We start from the raw sequence: 17,359 nt of genomic DNA, 5'->3' as shown, positions 1-17,359 counted from the left end.
GTTTCAAGGTCTTTAGTCCATTTCCCCCCCAACAGTACTACCCACTTGGCAGCTCCCCAAGCTACAGGAGTGTTCCTAATTTTCCAGAGAAACCCCTGTTGTAAAGGTCAATCTACTGGCACAAAACATATCTGCTTGTGTGGTGGGTGCTCCGTTTGCATGCACTAGCCGTGACCTGGCATCCTGGGCAGGAACAGGAGCACTCCTTCCCTTCTCTGGCTTGCCAGGTGTGGGTGGCACATGCCAGGTTTGACATGTGGGGAAGGCATCTCAGCAAGAAATGTCAGACCTTGAGCTGCCTCAGCTCATCAGCTGTTGACAATCTTAATCATCTGGCTTTGGGCAAATCACCTGCACTGCCTGTGCTCCCTGGGCTTGCTGTGACACTGCCTTTGATGGGCAGACACACCTCAAAATTCCCACCAGGCAGCCCGTGCCCCCACCTCAAGAGCAGAGCCAAAAGCTGTCCTAATCTTTCCTTGGCAAAATGAGAGGGGCTGAGCTTCTTAACATCATGCTGCTCTGTTTCAAAGTGTTTCCTCTTCCAAAGAAGGAGGAGCCCTCTAGTCCTAGGTTCATTGATCCCCTGCCCAGCAGGAATGTTTGCTTGGGCACGGACAAGCCACACCTCTGATGACTGTAACATGCAGCACTCTCCCCATTTTGATACGATATCAGCTCAGTTTATCAGGGCATACACACAGCCTGCCCACTCCAGAACTCTTCTGGCCAGCTGTCCCAGCAGAGCAGGCAGAGGCTGCGTCTGAGCTGGGCTCACCTGCTATTTCCAGGCATCTTAAGAGCAGGTTTCAAGCCCTTATTTACTTTTTCAGTCTGTGCAGGAAGTCTGAGCTAAAAAAAAAGAAAAAGAAAAAAAGCTACCCAGACAGAAGTATAATTACCCTGGCACGCCTGCATTCCTGCTGCAGGCTCAGGCGGGGACAGACTCCTCCTTGTCAGTGAAGGCATACTCCAGCCAGGAAGAGGAACTGATCCCTGGAGATTATTGCCACAAACGCATGCAATTGAAACCTCCAGCCATGCTGAAACAGATATTATCGGACATGTACATCGATCCTGCGCTGCTGGCAGAACTCAGTGAGGAGCAGAAGCAGATCCTTTTCTTCAAGATGAGGCAAGAGCAGATCAGACGGTGGAAGGAAAGAGAAGCTGCTGCAGACAAGGTTTCAGCCAAGAAGGTACCACTGAGAAAAGGTAAGTCTCTGCCTGCCAGCTGCTTCCACCTCAGACACAAATCTGACCAAGTCAACTGCTCCCTAGATAGAGGGGGCAATGTGGCCCCAGAGTGATTTCTTCTCCTAGGGACACATTATAGTCATATTCCCAAACCAGCACTAAACCCATCTCCAATGGAGGTACTTCTGGACTGGCATCCAGCTCATTTCATTCCCTGGACCAGTCCCAGACACACTCTGTCCAAACCACTAATTCCCCTTCCTGGGAAGATATGGTTAATTTGTCTCCAGGGACACAAGATGCACCTCATCAGTGTCTCACTGAGCAGAGCCTCTGAATCTGTGTATAAAATAACCATGGACATGAATGCCTGTCCTGGAGTGCTAGCAACAAGCCTGAAACATATGGGAACATGGTCCTGGAGTGCTAGCAACAAGCCTGAAACATATGGGAACATGGCAAGTGCCATTACCTGTACTGAGGCACTGATCTGCTGGAGGTTGTCTGTTGGGCCTTTAGACTTGAAATCCCTTGCCAGGATTGCGCAGCATGCAGGCTCACAGCTGCCAGGAAGGGAGTCCTCTTCCCCCAGCCATCTCCTACCTGCTCCATTTGCAGGTAGCCCAGCCTTACACAGTCCCTGGATAAGGGATTTGAGGAGGGCTGTGTCAAGGAATTAGATGAAGAAAGGAAATGGTGCTGTCTCCTCCCCTGCTTTTGGACTCAGAAACACCTCCTTTATTGACAGAGAATGACTCTGGCTCCGGCACTGTGAAATGAAATGGGGGGAGAGGGTCTGTACTCTGTCCCAACTGAGCTTCTAACAAGGGATGGACACAATAAACTGCTACAACTCCCTGTCCACAGATACCTCCTTGCTTTTTCCTACATAAGGCTGCTTTAGGAAAGGCTCTGCCAGTGGCAACAGCCAGTAGGGCACAGCACATGGGATACAGACCCTGCATGGGGCTGCTGACCAAACAGCATTAGTGAAAAGGCTCCTTCTCTTCCAGCCAGCGGGAAGTCGGTGAAATGGAAGCTCGGTGCCGACAACGATGTCTGGGTCTGGGTCATGGGCGAGCATCCATCAGATAAATCATATGCTGCCATCTGTGAAGAGATCCAGGCACAAAGGGCAAAACAGAGAGCGAGTGAGCAAGGCAAGGAGGCCAGGTAAGCACCCCTCATGCAGAGGACTTTAAGGGTGGAGGCAGAGGAAGGGACATCTCTAGAGATCCAGGCTGGAGTCTCCACTGTGGAGGCTCTCCTTGCTGCTCTGGGAATTCTCCTCCTCGCACTGAAGCAGGTGGACAAGTCTAACACCCACACTGGGAACAAGCTTGAGCCCTTTATAAAATCCTGTTTTGCTTTCCTTTGATTTCTGCCTTGGGGCCAGGCAGCGTATGGTTATCACTGTCCCACTCTGCTTGCAGAGCGAAGGCACAGGGAAATGGCAGCTTTCTGTGAGTACATGCAATCCTGGCAGAGACTCAACCTCCAGCCTATGGCCTGCCCTAGCTGTTCCAGTCTCCTATCATATCCCTGCTGTGCAGCAGCCTCTGAAGATCTTAGGAGATGATATGTGTGTTATTGCAGCAGGTGATGTGTTTGGATTGTACTGATTCATCAACAGGTGTCCATGGACAGCCAAACAACAGTTATTCACAACAAGTAACAACTTAACTATTCCCTCCCCCTGACCTGGAGATATGATAACTGTGTGCCTGCACAGCAGTGCTCTGCTCACGTGTGATTTCCTCACAGATGCTTAGGCAGCACAAAGTTACTCCCCTGGATTCCTAAGTCCTGTCTCTCTTGCGTTTCAGAGAGACTGACTCCTCTGTAACATGGTCTCCGCATCCACAACCAGAAGTCCTGGGTGGGATGGATGTTCATAGGAACAATGAAAGCAGTGTGGAGGAGCAGAAGGAAGATGGGAGAAAAACAACCACCACTACAACAGGGAAAAACTGGGAGCTCAGAGAGGTACTTTTCCCCCTCTTCCTACTCAAAAGTCTTCACTTTGAGAGGTGGGGAGTGCAGGAAACCCTGATTGCTAATAAAGGGAAAACTGAAAAAGAACTAGCCAGCTGACTGTTAAGGCTTCTTTCTTCTGCAGTCATTAAAGAAGCTGTGCTGTTACATCCTTCCTTAGGACTGGGGAGGTCTGTGTGTTATTCCCAGCTGTACTCTGTACCAATGGACAAGCTGCCCAGAGTTTCTTTGCATCCCTTCTCCATGGGTAAAATAAGGGTTCCAGTACTCTCTCTCCTTTCCCTGGCTGGTTTGGGCTGCTTTTCATGCAAGACCAGGGAGGTTCTCCCACCAGTACCTCTGCACATGTAAGGCCACATCCCTGAAACAGATCATCTTCTCCTATAAAAGATCAGAGGAGGGCAATACTATGAACAGATAATTAAAGAATTAGAAGATAGTTTATGACCTTGACAGGACAGGACAGCTCCAAGTGCAGCTGATTAGAATGCCTGCTTTGCTGTTTCATTAGAGAAAGTTTTTTCTCTAGTAATAAATAAATTTATACTTTTTAAATGGCTAGAAAAAGCCATCTACAGAGAACCAACTGAGAAAAAGACACAAGTTGAATTATCTACCAACATAACCAAAGTGGAATAGGAATATCCTACCAATTTAATGGGAAAAGTCCAATCTCATTCAGTGGGGTTTTAAATCAACCTTTTGCTGCTAACTTGTATGGTTTTTTACTCTTTCGTTATACAGCTGTTCCGTATTTCAGTATAAAAGCAAGGTAACTGAAGGCTGAGTTTTGGCAAAGTGCTTCTCCCACTGATTTCAAATACTGAAGGGAACTTGGGTATTGTGTGCTTTATCCGGAGTCTCTGAATCACACCAGGGTTTTCTTAGCATTGTTTGCTGGAGTGCAGCAGCTATGCGAGGAATTTTTTGTTTGTTTTTAAAGGAAGTTGTTAGTCACAGCTGGAGAGAAAGCAGCTTTTAAAGAACAAACACCCCCCCCCCCCAACCACAATCAAAAAATCCCAAACCCCTTCAAGGCTTGCAAAAGCAAGGAACAGGTCTGCCTTCCTGTCTTGCTTCCTGTCATGATATTTTTAGTCATTTTCTCAGGTTTCTGAGGCTTCTACTACCGGAAGGAGGGATCCAGGCTGAAGACCTAGGCCTGGGAGAGGGGGAATTTCTCTGACCTCCCCTGTTAGAGCAGTTTCTCTCTAGATCTAGTTACCATTTAACTGTACCTGAGAGAACTGAGCATTCCATGTTTTCTGCTGCAGAGGATGTGGTTTTGAGCTAAAAAACCAAGCTGTCTTACTCACATTTTAAGTTCCTCATTCTCTTTCAAGGAGAGGGAAGTTGGAAACCCATGTTAATATTAAATATTAGCCAAATAGATGATGACGATATAACAGCGCCTGTCCTTGGTAAGCAGCGTAGTACAGTTAACACATTACTCATTGCACTGTGGGAGGCAGTCTGGGTCAAATGTGGAGGTCAGTGTTTGTTTGTTCAAAGATAAGTCTGACTGTGTTTTTCTTAAAAGGCAAGTCTCTGCTACCGGCTTCTGCCAGTTTGGCTAAACTGGTTTGTAGGGGAGAGAGAACAGGAGACAAACAGCTAGTTGGGTCAGTCCCACAAGTCATGGTTTGCAACACCCAGCCAAAGCAGCAAACGAGCATGGGCAGGTAAAGCACAAGATGGCAGATTCTGGCAGGGCTTGCTTTATAAGGAGGGAAGGATGGGAAATTGTCTGCTCCCTAGCATCACTTGAGAATATCACCTGACAAATCCAGGTGGACTTAGGGCAGTTGTGACACCCTTGAGCTTTCCTGTTAGCCTCCTGTGGCATATTAGGCCTTATATGATAGAGAAATGAGGTTTGTCAGAGAAGGCTGGCAGCATCTGGTAACCTAAATGTCACACCATCCCTTCTGCATTAAACACACCTATTCTCTGGCTGCTTGCATGTGCAGGGGATTGCACTCTGCCTGGGTTGGGCCTGGAGTCACAGGCACAAGCAAGGTTCGCACAGGGAGTGCTTTGTAAGTATGGGCAAGACTGTGTGAGGAAGGCAGTCTGCAGAGCGCAGAAAGCCTAGCACTCCCATGTAAACAGCCTTCCAGGCTCTTGGAGCCTGACACTGCTACAGAGTACCCATGCTCTTGACCTGCAAATCCCCCAGATGTTCATCATGGATTTTTGGCAAGGGGCAAGCTCCAAAAAAGAACGACAGTCCTAAAGCTGTGTTCCTTTCTCACTGCTCTTTTTCTCTGCCCAGAGGGAAGCCAGGGATGTTCACCAGATGCTGGCAGACTGCCACATGAGGAAGTGTGGCTTCCAACAGGTAAGCGGTAATTTAGGATGTTCCTAACACATCAGGTCAGGCCCAGATATTATCCTGGAACCCTGTCAGCCTCACAGCCTCATCTGACCTGAACGGGTCCTCACCTCTTCAACCAGTTTTATCCAGTACTGTCACACTCTGATGTATGGTGTCACAATTTGGAGACGATACAGAACTGACCAGCGCAGCAGACTGGGGAGTGGCAAGGGGAGCTGATTCTGATATTTCTGGTGGGCTGGTTTCCCCTACTTTCCCTGTTGTAACCTGCAGTAGAGAAAGAGGGTTTGTGTTGAAGAAATCACAGGGATTCGCATTACAGAATGGAGTTCCTAGTACACAAAGACTAGCTAGAGGGCAAGACTAAAACTAGGCTGGGGCAAAGCACTGAACATACTGTTTCTTTCACAGACTAAGGAAGTGCAGAAGAGAAATTCAGGAGATGAGACCACAGCCCCTCAGAAGACAATACCACAGAGAGGTGCAAGTTTGGAGAGCCAGAGCATGCTGCAGAAATCTGATGAGACTGAGCCTGAATGGCAGGAATCCTGTAAGATCTTAGGATGACGTTTTCTTCTGGGGCTCCAGTAATCCTAGGGCTGTACATGGTCATCTCAGTCATTCTCCTGCAAAACTGGAACAGAATACACAGTCAGTAGCTGGAGAGTACTGCCAAGAAATACAATGTTGCATTATCAGAACACAACACTGAGACTAGAGCTAGGCTAGGAAATGGAAGCTTTATCCTATGGAAAACATCATTATTTGTAACTATTTCCCATTTTTGGTCTTGTTTATATCTTGATTAAGCTGAATTTTTTAAATTGAAATAATACAGTTTTAAACTTTAATGGCAACTCCAAGCACAATGGGTCCTGCTGGCATGCTGCCGCCCTCAGTTACTGTATTAAAATAATTAACAAATAAGAACCATTTGAGTGTAGCCAGAATAACTCATTTTGAACTAGAAGCTAGCCTTTAGTAGGACTTTGCAGTAACCATTGCTCACATAGACAAGTATCATGTGTGACAAGGACTAACCAAAAAAGGCAGCTAAAACAGCAGTTAAATCACGGCAAACTCCTTTCACTGAGTGAAAGGGTTCTTTTTATGAAACCTCTTTGGGCTTCCCAAAAGAGTGGAGAGGACTTTTGCTGCTCAGTAAAACTCAATTCTGTACAGAGGGGCAGCACAAAGCCAGGGTAAAACTCCTTTCTGCAGGACACAGTGCTTTCTTGTGAGGAGGCAGGCTGCTCTGAGACTTTGGAAATAGTATGAAAAAGACGCTGCATGGAATATGATCAAGGGGCCACTCCAAACCTCTCTGCTTTCCACTTTTGCAGCAAGGCACAGCCCTCTCGCCTGCTTCATATAAGCAAAACCCTGCCCAGGCAGAGCCCTGCTGCACACTTGGTGCCTGCCCAGCCCAGCAGAAACCTGGGGGGAGGTTGAAGGGGACCTTGTGGAACCGTGAATCACTGCCAGCCACTCGGACACTGGAATAACAATGTATCAGAAAAACCTCTGTGGGGCAGTCAAAGGCTTCAGTGCCTGGGTTCTGGGTAGGGCTTCACTCTCCCCTCTGTGAATCCCTCATTTCAGTCCACAGTCTGAGATGGGAACTATTTTCAGCAATGTAACTTGCTCATCGTTTTTTAGGCAACTGAGTATATAATGACTTTGTGGGAAAATACAGCTTAACCCAGCTCTCAGAGATGCAGTTCTAATATTGCCTGCTCTTCCCAAAATATGAGGTTTGAAGTTTTTTCCTCCCATAACTATGAAGCAAGAGTGGACTTGCACCAAGAAATTTCTAATGTAATGAATCCAGAAGATAGGAAAGAACATGGCAGACAGTATGAGACTTGCAGTAACATCCATCACTGCTGCCAAAAACTTTCTGAAATCTCCACTTAAGTTACCATGCTGGCCACATTTCTTTCTAGGATTTCACATAGAAACCAATACTTCAAAGGTGATTTTTAAAATAGCATAATCTAAAAAGACATTTTTGCTTGATTCCTTTTTCTGGAGTCTTGCTGTCCAGCTTCCACAGAGGCTGGGACAAAAGGTCATAAGCTTGGTATGTAAAAAATACTGAGAAATACCCTCACACTTTGCTTGCCTTTGCTTCTACCCAGATTCAGGTTCTGCTCCTTGCATCCTCCCCTCCTAGAGAGAAATAATATTGAAGAAAAATTGAATGCATTTCTTTTCCAGTTCCTCCTTTGCTGCTCAGTAGATGGCAATGCTGTACTACAGATTGCTTTCACTTCAGGCCAGGGTTTTTTTTTTTTTCCTAATAAAAATATCTGAAGTTGATTACAAAAGGAAGGAAAGAACTGGCCTAACTAACAGACTGTAGAGCTGGTAACTCCTACAGACTCCAGGATGAGCTACTGCATACTTACCAACCTGGATGTTCAAGGCAGCTTTTCATCAATTAAAAAAATACCCAACCAAGTTCTTCACTTTCCGTAACAGTTTCAGCACTGCTCCCTTCCCCTCCTCAAACACCACCAGCATGTTCAAATCTTTCAGATGATTTGGGGTCATTTCAGCAGCCTTTGCTGACATCTGGCTTGCCCTCTGGCTCCTCGCTGGCCATACAGGACTACTGGAAGCAGCAGCACATTTGTTGATTTATTGTTGCAACTTTTCTGATATTGTTTCCCCATAGGCAGCTTAAGAGCTCTCCCCCTTTTAGTCTCTGCCAGAACTACAGAGACTGGGGAAATGATGTCTATGTTGATGCACAAATTAAACTGAAAAGCAGAAGGTCCCTCATCCCTCCAATCCTTCTTATACCCGTCCTCTCCAGTCTATCAAGCAAGAGATATTGGTACCATCTGTAATTAAGTAGGGATTTAAAGCTGACAACGTCATTATGCAGTAGTTGTGTTTCCTTCCAAGAGGCTGAGGGTCGGCAGGGGATGTACTGAAAACAGTTCCTTACCTGATTTAGTAACAGTGCATGTTCCTTCCTGCTTAGGTCTCTACTCATGTGAAAGGCACTACAGAAATCTGTGTCCAAAGCCAGGAGTCAGCCTGCAAAACAAAAACAAGTAGTTTCCAGGTACCCAGGGACCTGATGCCCAGAAAGGACCCAGGTTTCTGTCTCCTTGGAATGAAAAAAGGGCTCTGTTAAATACCAGCTACCCAAAGGCAATAGGAGACAAATGGCAATTGTTCTCACAAATGAGCACATACCTTTCATACAGTGGCCAGAGCAGCTGAGCCACTACAGGCCTCTGAGGAGGATAAATGGCTTCCAGTTCAGGTAACCTGAAGTGCCTCCCTGAGAACAAAGGAAGGGACGTACCTTAGTCCCAAAACAATCCCTGCCCTTCTGCCAGTAACCCTCTCTGGCAATGAGAAAACCTAAACCCTATGAAACAAGTTATTTCTCTACTTCAGCAAGCAGGGAGATGGCTGACAGGCAGCAAGCTTAAAACTTGCCTGCTTGTTCGCTCCTGTAAGATTCCTTTTTTGTTCCAGTGCGGAAATCCAAGGCAGCGGATGAGAAGAGACGCTCCCTTGCACAGCACGCCAGGGATGACTACAGGAGGCTTTCGCTGCAAGGCATCCGCAGAGGGAAGCAGGCAGACATTTCCAAGACTGCTGTAGCAGGAGATCGGCGACCGCTCCAACATCCACCTCTCCCACCCAAGCCTAAACTTCTAACTCCTGCAATAGCAAATGGAAGAGCGATTAGGTAAGGAAATCATGCACGCTGTTGAGGGGAGGTGAGGGGAGAAGTGCTGAGATTCTTCTGCTGCAGCAAGGGTTTGCTGAGAAATGTTTGCCCTTCTCACATGGAGAAGACAGCCTGTGGGGAAGGATACAGAGCCTAGACAATGTTCCAGGGTGGGATGTGAAGGCCATGGCAGAGCTGTTCGCTACAGTGATGAAGGGTAATTTGCTGGCTACCAGAGGGTAGCTCTGTCAGACTGGGATTCTTGCTGACATTATTGTTCACTAGAATAAGCCCCCTCACCAGAAATCCTGTTTCAGCGAAGTCCACACAGTTCTGGTTGGGTCTTCCAGTGATTTTCAGCAACTCCAGTGCACCCAGTACTCACCAGGGCTCCTTGAACCAGGCTAGCTTCTCTCACATCATAACATGTAGGGAGAGATGCTCCCCCCTAGTTAGATAGGGACCTATCTAACTGAAGGTTCTGGAAATCCAAGCTTGCACCATTAAAAACAAAGATGATGGCATATCAGCTGAGTGCCAGTGTCCCTGTCACGGCATAAAAGTTGCATTGCATGTTCTGGCCCATCTGGAGTCAGGAGCAAAAATGCCACCAGATCCTGAGAGCAGCTAACTAGCATGTCCTCAGGCTCATGGCCTCAGTTTGCAGTTCCTGTCTTCCCACTTCTTCTGTTCTGCTCTTCTTGATAACACCTCCTTCCAAAATGCCCAGCTGCTCTGTGGTACTGAGCTTTTAGAGATTCAAGATACTTTTCTTGACAAATTCAAGTTCTCTTTCCTGCTTTGTGGGAAGGGGAAAATATTTCCTCACCAGACTTAGTGACAGGTTTATTTAGTATAACATCCTAAGCCTAGAGTACACACATCCTCTTTGCTAGGCGTCCACTGAAAGCAATATAACATTGCTGACAACCCGCTATAGGGCTGTTCCCAATACACTTTGCAGAAGGTAAGTCCTGTCATGGACTGAAAAGATACCGTTTGAAGCTGATGCACAAACCGTGGTCTTTTGTCACAGGAAAGAGAGAATCCAGAGGACAGTCTCCAATTCCACTGAAGAAAGCATCATCAAGTGGTTCAAGGAGGAGCAGTTGCCTCTCCGAGCTGGCTATCAGAAAACCACAGACACAATAGCATCTTGGTTCCATGGTGAGTCCTGAGCACTTCTGCTCTGACCCAACCCTTCAGGGAGCTGTTGTTTCTGCTAACAGGCTTGAAGCTGGGCTGAGGAGCTTTTCCAAGGTGGCTAACTCCAAGTCTTCAATTTTAAATCTGTATGAATGTGGTTTAAATTCCTCTAGCATTATGGCAATGGAGAAGCTCAAGTGTCACAAAAGAGGTCAGATCTTCAAAATACCCTATATACATTTGAATTTGACATAAAATAGACTGAACTGGCACATCCCAAATAACCTGTGCCAATGCACAATTATCCCAAACACAACAATACAAGCACAGGCATAACCCCATTAAGAATGGCTGGGTCAGGTTTTAATATGACCACATAGCGCTCACTGTGGGCAATCAAAGCTTTCCCCTACCTGGTTTAGACCATGAATAAGAGCTGCCATAATCTCACTTCTGGCCTTTCTCTCTGGTGGCCCATGCAGTCGCAGCAGGCAGCCCCACAGCAGGCAAGAATTGCCTACATTGTCATCATCCATGAGATGAAGAAACATAGGAATCCAGAAATTGCTCTTCCCTGTAGAGTCAAGCAGTGGAATTGAGATGGGAAACCGAACAGCCCTCTTTGACACACATGCTGCCACACAAACTAGGTCAGTGTCTGATTGGAGTCCCTTGCTGCATGAAGCGCCTGTTATCTAATCTGGGCTCATGGTCAGCTGGCATGGCCAGGGCTTGGCCAGTGAGCACCTGCAGCCAGCCAGCCAGCCAGCCTTATGGATGCGCAGTGCAGGACCTTGCCTTTCTCCATCCAGAGCAAGACCCAGGTATCCTGAAGCTGCCTTCTCCATTTTGCAAGGTTCCCTGTTGTCCCTGCTGTTTTCTGAACTGTGCAGTGCACAGATCTTATCACATGCAGCTTTGAGGAATCCAGCCTCCACAAGGACAGTGAGGTTTCTCCTGGGAGACTGTAACAGCAAATTGGAGGTACCAACCAGCAGTTCTTTACAAATGGACCTAGTCCTTGGATGTAGCATGCAACTGTCCTACTGTTACAGGAAAAATGTTCATATTCACAACCTCTGGGCCACCCCTACCTCCCTGTGTGGAAATAACCCTGGTAATTGTTTGGACTGTACAATGAGGGTGATTTTGGCACATCTCATCACCTCACCCCTCTCATCTTTGGCCCCAAGTCTTTATCCCTCCATAGGTGCTCATCACCCACCACATTTCAGACCCATTTTGAATTGGCTATCACGATCCTGTTCATCTCCTTTGCTTGGGACATCCCTTTGCTTTAAGGCTGCAACAACAGACGTGTCATCCTCTCCTAACTTGCCTTTCAGTGCTTGCATGGCTTTCTCACAGGATCTATGATCACCGCTCTGTACAACATTGCTATGCTGGAGCCAAACACCCTGCAGTGCTGTTATCTTTCACCTGCAACACAGAAACTGCTCTTTCATTCAGTAAAACTGTCCGTTCAGTAAAAGAACCTGCACCTGTGTGCTCATCTGGTGTGCTTTCTGATTATTCCTACTTTCTCGCAACCTTTCAATGTTTCAGTAAGGTTTTCTACCTGCTCTTGTAAGTGAACGCACATGGCAACTTGCTCTCATCACTTCCCACAGCAGCCACGAAGCACTGCTCACCCTGTTTGTCTTCACTAGGGTGACAGAGAAGGCAATATATCTCCTTTATATCCCCAACTGTCGGAGGCTGGAGGAGGGCATCTGCTACCTGAGGGCTAAGAACAATCTCCCATAAAAGCAATTGTAAATCTGACAAGTGCCCAAAACTGGTTCAAAGAAAGGGAAGAAAGGTCTTCTGCTTCTCTTACTCCAGAAAACGATAATTATACCAAGAAAAAGAGACAGAAGGAAGAAAGAGAGAATGACAGTAAAAGGGACCAAAAATTTTTCTTAAACTTTCCTAAATGCTAGATCCACACAGAGTCAATTACAGTTCTGTGCACCCTCCCTCTGTATTGTGTGTGGCTTCTAAATCCCTCTTTTGGGTCAGTTTGGGGCATCTTTAGCTGTGCACAATGGGACTCTGCAAGCAGGATTTAAGAACAGTACCATTTTCACAGTGTCTGGCTTTGAGTCCAAAGGATCTACTCCAAAGGACCTCAGATGCCCATATTCTCCATCAATGCTCTTGACCAAAGTTGTAATCAGCCAAACTGAATGTATACACAGTAAGGTTTTATTGCAGGATTGCAGTGTTAGAGAGGAGAAATGCACAGAATTTGTGGGGAAAAGCACACATGCTAACATATGCACACAACTCATACCTCCATCCAGAGTCCTGGATGACTGGCCAGCAAGTCAAAAGGTCCATGAAGAGTCAGAGTTCCTCAAACAGGCAGGCAAAGGGAGGGGCAGAGCTGGGCTTCTCAGAGCATGTAAGCAGAGAGACAGGGTTCTTCAAGCAGGTAGGAAGAACAAGCAGTGAGCACAAGCCAGGACAGTTGAAGGAGGCAAGGAAAGCAGGTGGAAGTACAGCTCAGACAATCCTACAGTAGTTCCAACAATGACAATTCTCATGACAATTTGCTCCTCCCCCCCAAATTCAAGATCTTGACCTTTCATAAAATATTTGAGTTTCCAGACAGCTGTTAGAGACCAAAGGCCTTAGCCTCTTCACCCTGCACTATGTACTGCCTGATGCTAAAGGGTGTTACTTTCTCAGGCTGTGGCAGGTTCCTTATATTGCTTGCTTTTTGGTACCTTTTTTACTTAGCTGCTACTTTTCTTTTTATTCTTAAAATAGTGTTTTTGAAGGACTCAAAGCTGCACTTCATCAAGGACCAGCAGTTGACTATCAGTGACTTGTCTACAGTTTGGGGCCTCTATTTTCAACCTGTGCACACATTTCCAAGGCCTCTGCTATTATTCCACATTTAAACTGTAAAAGAGACACCTGGTACCAAGCTCCAGTTCATAAAGAAGTTCTCATAACCAACTGAGAACAAGCCTAATAGACTAGGACTGGGACCTGGAACAGTTACCATAAAGCACAGTTAGCATGAGACCATGGCCTGCTACTAGCAATACCAATACTGTTCTTTCTGGGCCACTGGGCAACAAAACATGCAAGGAATGGAAGTACTACGGATTGGTTTTAGGGTAGTAAACAAAATTTCTTGTGAGAACTGTTCCATCCACTCCTGCATAAGTGCTTTTCTCCCTTCAGTTTTGTGTCTTGGTTTTGAACAGGTATCTTAACCTCCAAGAAAGCAGAGGACCTTCTGAGTAAAGCAGTGCCTGGGAGTTTTCTGGTCCGTGTCAGTGAAAAAATCAAAGGCTACGTGCTCTCCTATCAGTCTGTGGAGGGATGTAAACACTTCCTCATTGATGCCTCTGGTGATTCCTACAGCTTCCTTGGAGTGGACCAGCTACAACATTCAACGCTGGATGACCTTGTTGACTACCACAAGGTGAACCTCTAGCAAGGCATTCTTTAACTGTTTGTTTTCGTAATTGCCTCAGGGCATTTTGAGACAAAAAAGGAGAATCAGTTGTCATCGCATAGGTGGCTAAAGCCATTTTAGCCACCGTTGGGTATCCTACGTGCTGCTCCAGAAGGGTGCGGCTGTCCTATAGGAAGTCCCACATTTTATGTGCCTGCCCTATGGTGATGTCTTGGACAACCTAGGGCATCTCAAATGTCTTGGAACCTGAATCACTCCATCACCCTCCCTGAAGTGCGCAGAACACCTTGCACATGGGGCTCAAGTTACTACACGCTATTTAATATAAATGCTGATAAGGTGATAGGTGGCAGAATTACTCAGACTACTTTTCAGTATCTCTGTGGTCGGGTGTCACAGCAAGTTCTGTAAGCAGAAAATATTGCCTGTCTCCAGCTTCAGAATGAAAGAGAACAAGGTATCTTTATAATCTCAAAACAGGCAAGGCATGATGTTGAGCAAGCAACATAGCAAGTAATGGAAGGCAAAGAAGGCTCTTACTCTTGTAACAGTAACAGAAGTGTTTACTAGCGCTGACCACAGTTGCATAAGCTCAAAGAGAGCCAGATGGAACATGGATTTGTTTAGTGGAAGATCTGCCCATGGACAGGACAATCATTTTGTCTAAAAGGTCCATTAAAATCAGTGTTTCTTTCAAATAAATGCCTGGCATAATACAGATGTGGCCAAGCTAAACTGGACATGAGGAAAATAATATCTGTGCTCATCTGCTAGACAAACAGCACAATGTGGAGCTCTATCCAGGCTACTTTACCTTGCTTCTTGTGTCTGTTTCACAGTCCAGCCTGAATTCTTAAAAGCAAGAGCTAGATGGCTATTGATACCAGAGCCAGACAGTTTAAAGTCAGGTTGGATATACCTACATTAAAGATAGAATTATGTCCACAGTCTACACAGAATCCTACAGGCCCCACTGTACTAAAGCAGATGTTCACTTGGGCAAAGTGGGTTCAACTGCTGAGTGGGTTCTGCTTTGTCATCCAGTGGGTGATCATGAAAGAAGGCAAGCTCCCACCAAACATTTGCAATGGGGGTCAAGAACAAGAGTGGAAGCAGACACTGTTCTTCCAGGAAGCTCCTGTGTTTGAACAGGGCTCTTATGGGAGGAGGGCACACGTTCATTCCAGGATCTACCTTTGTCATTCTCACACACAAAGCCAGATGCATGACACTCATGCACCTCCATCTGCACTGGCACAACAGCACACCAAGCTTGCAGTCCTACTTACTTGCATGCTGCACAGTCCTCACTCCACCACTTTGCAGATGGGGCTGCATTTCACACTACAGAAGCTGAGGTTGCCTACAAAATAAACACAGCTCTTTCCAAGAACTGCCAGAATCCTGCTTTAGGTTATTTCACAAAGCACAGACACTGTTTTATGAAGGCAGAGGTGAGCCCTGAGGATCTTTCCCCCAAGTTCCCTGGGCTCTGAGCTGTATCACACAGTGACATGAACAGTGGCAGGAGATGGCTGCCTACTCCAGGGATTTTGTGATAGATCAGGTGCACAGTTGCCTATTTTGAAGGGTGGTGTTTTAACTGTATCCTCTGTCAACAGGAGGAGCCCATCACTTCTTTGGGGAAGGAGCTGCTGCTTTACCCGTGTGGCCAAGAGGACCAAGAACCAGATTACCTCGCTCTCTTTGAATGAACCTCCCAGCCTCACTATGCAACCACAAGCCTATTTTCATAAAGACTGTATTTTGAAGCACAGCGGCCGACACTTACCTGAAACTGTTGCCATAAGTGCCTCTATTTTAAATCCTTCATAACAAAGCAGTGGGAGGATAAGTACTGTTGTGGGCTTGTCAGACCAACTGAGTCAAAGGATGCAGCAGCCCAGCAAGCTACAAAACACCTAGATGTAACACGCACATTGGAGTGAATTAGATGACAGAGTAATCAGTTGCACGGGGAGATACTGCCACGTATTTTCTATGAGTTTTTGCAGGTCCCTGGGGAATATCCATGTTCAAGCTGCCTCTTGCTCTTGAATGCAAGGTTGTGTGCCATCTGGGAAACAGACCAGTACCTACAATTGAACGAGATCATACCTTCCCGAAGGCACAAAACAACTTGGGAGAGTTGTTATCACTCTTGATAGTAAATTGTATAATGTGAAGCTTAATCCTGTAACATGCTGTGCTCTTGGAATCAGGGATGTTCAGCAAAACACCCAGGCAAATCCTTGGTGCCTCTAAGTGAAACCCCCCCGTGAAGTGGGATTTTCATGAAACATGCATTCTTTTTAAACTCCTTTAGTCTCTGAATATAGACACTCACTCGTTTAACCTGTGTCTAAATCCCACATTGGCTTTCTGCATGGACAGAGATTAACCTTTTGAAAAAGTGGGAAGGAAGGGATTCAGGAATTTGTCTGAAAGGCTTTAACACATGCACAGAGCCTAAACAACGTAAAAAGCAGAGCCTCTATCAGTATTAGTACAGTTTACAGAGAGGTGTTTGCCAGTAAAGAATGCTATTTTCCAGGATGGAGCTATTTATTGCAAATTGCATCCAAACTACTGGGATGCAACTGGTGTGAACTTTAACACAGAACTTTTTCTTTCAACCTAATGTTCTCCCTTCCTATCTGTTCTATTGCTCTTGAAATACACTATTAAGGATATAGGATATTGGGGAAGAAGCTGGACACAATCACATAACAAACACATCCTCACCCAGATTCCCTGAATTTGAACTGCTGCACCTAACAAACCATATGACTGAGGATTGTTTTTCAATTCCACTAACATCATTTTTTAGAGATGTAATCCTCAAATAGTGAGCCAAAGTCAGCCCTTTTTCAGCTGTTTATCTGTTCCCTTTTTTTCTGTGGAATTGGGGCTTCTCTGGCTAACTTGAGGAAGCAGCCAAAAACTCCACTCTTTTCTGGATAGAGCATCTAAGCCATCCTCTTCCTGACCTGCCAGTTTGAATGTGATGGATCCACCACCATTTGAAATCCCAGTCCTTCTAAAAACTCACTTTAGCCTACAATAGGATCTAGGTACAATACAGGACTTAGAGGGTATTTTGACCTGCATTCTGCAGGATATAGATTAAAAGAAAGTCTTGTGATCACCTGGTCTTAAAATTCACAGCTATGCTAATCGGTCATTTCCATACAAAGGAAGGAGGGCATAATCTGCACTCCAGTTACAGCAGATTTAACTTGCTAGAGATAAAGCCCTAATGTAAAGTGAGCTTCTGAATGTAACAACACTCTGGCAGGGCAAATGAATTATGGAGTGTCTTGAGCACTATGATATCACATGTATCAAATGGCTATTTTCAAGATAATCAGCATCATCAGCTGTGTGTGTGTGGGGGGCACGCTATAGATCATTCACAGGAAAACAAAAGCCCTTCTTCCCTCTTACTGAACTGTTTCCTTTTGAAAAATATAGCCAAACTAAAAGGTTGTTCAGAGATCTGCATCGCTAGAGAAAAGTTAGCATCTGTTCTCAAGTGAACAAGGTGTAC

General features: G+C 45.9%; 1 protein-coding gene and 1 long non-coding RNA gene across 2 annotated transcripts; one reads left to right on the top strand and one right to left on the bottom strand.

Annotated features, from left to right (window-relative positions):
- The first annotated feature begins 724 nt into the window (after positions 1-724).
- Positions 725-16,445, top strand: SH2D4A (SH2 domain containing 4A). Its single transcript, XM_026116686.2, has 9 exons — positions 725-1,215; positions 2,211-2,370; positions 3,024-3,183; positions 5,468-5,533; positions 5,942-6,080; positions 9,029-9,245; positions 10,264-10,394; positions 13,595-13,815; positions 15,432-16,445. The coding sequence occupies exons 1-9, from the start codon at positions 1,020-1,022 to the stop codon at positions 15,522-15,524; spliced, it is 1,383 nt and encodes a 460-aa protein (XP_025972471.1). The 5' UTR covers positions 725-1,019; the 3' UTR covers positions 15,525-16,445.
- LOC112993255 (uncharacterized) lies at positions 6,005-8,965 on the bottom strand. The gene is made up of 3 exons (XR_003261686.2): positions 8,741-8,965; positions 8,487-8,578; positions 6,005-6,164 (listed from the first exon to the last, which is right to left on the bottom strand). It is a non-coding gene; the product is annotated as an uncharacterized LOC112993255 (long non-coding RNA).
- Positions 16,446-17,359: the final 914 nt, after the last annotated feature.

Source organism: Dromaius novaehollandiae, chromosome 4 (assembly GCF_036370855.1).
Source record: "Dromaius novaehollandiae isolate bDroNov1 chromosome 4, bDroNov1.hap1, whole genome shotgun sequence".
In the NCBI taxonomy this organism is placed as follows: Eukaryota; Metazoa; Chordata; class Aves; order Casuariiformes; family Dromaiidae; genus Dromaius; species Dromaius novaehollandiae.
Note: the sequence above shows the minus strand (reverse complement) of the source record. Positions and strands in the feature narration are given on the sequence as shown.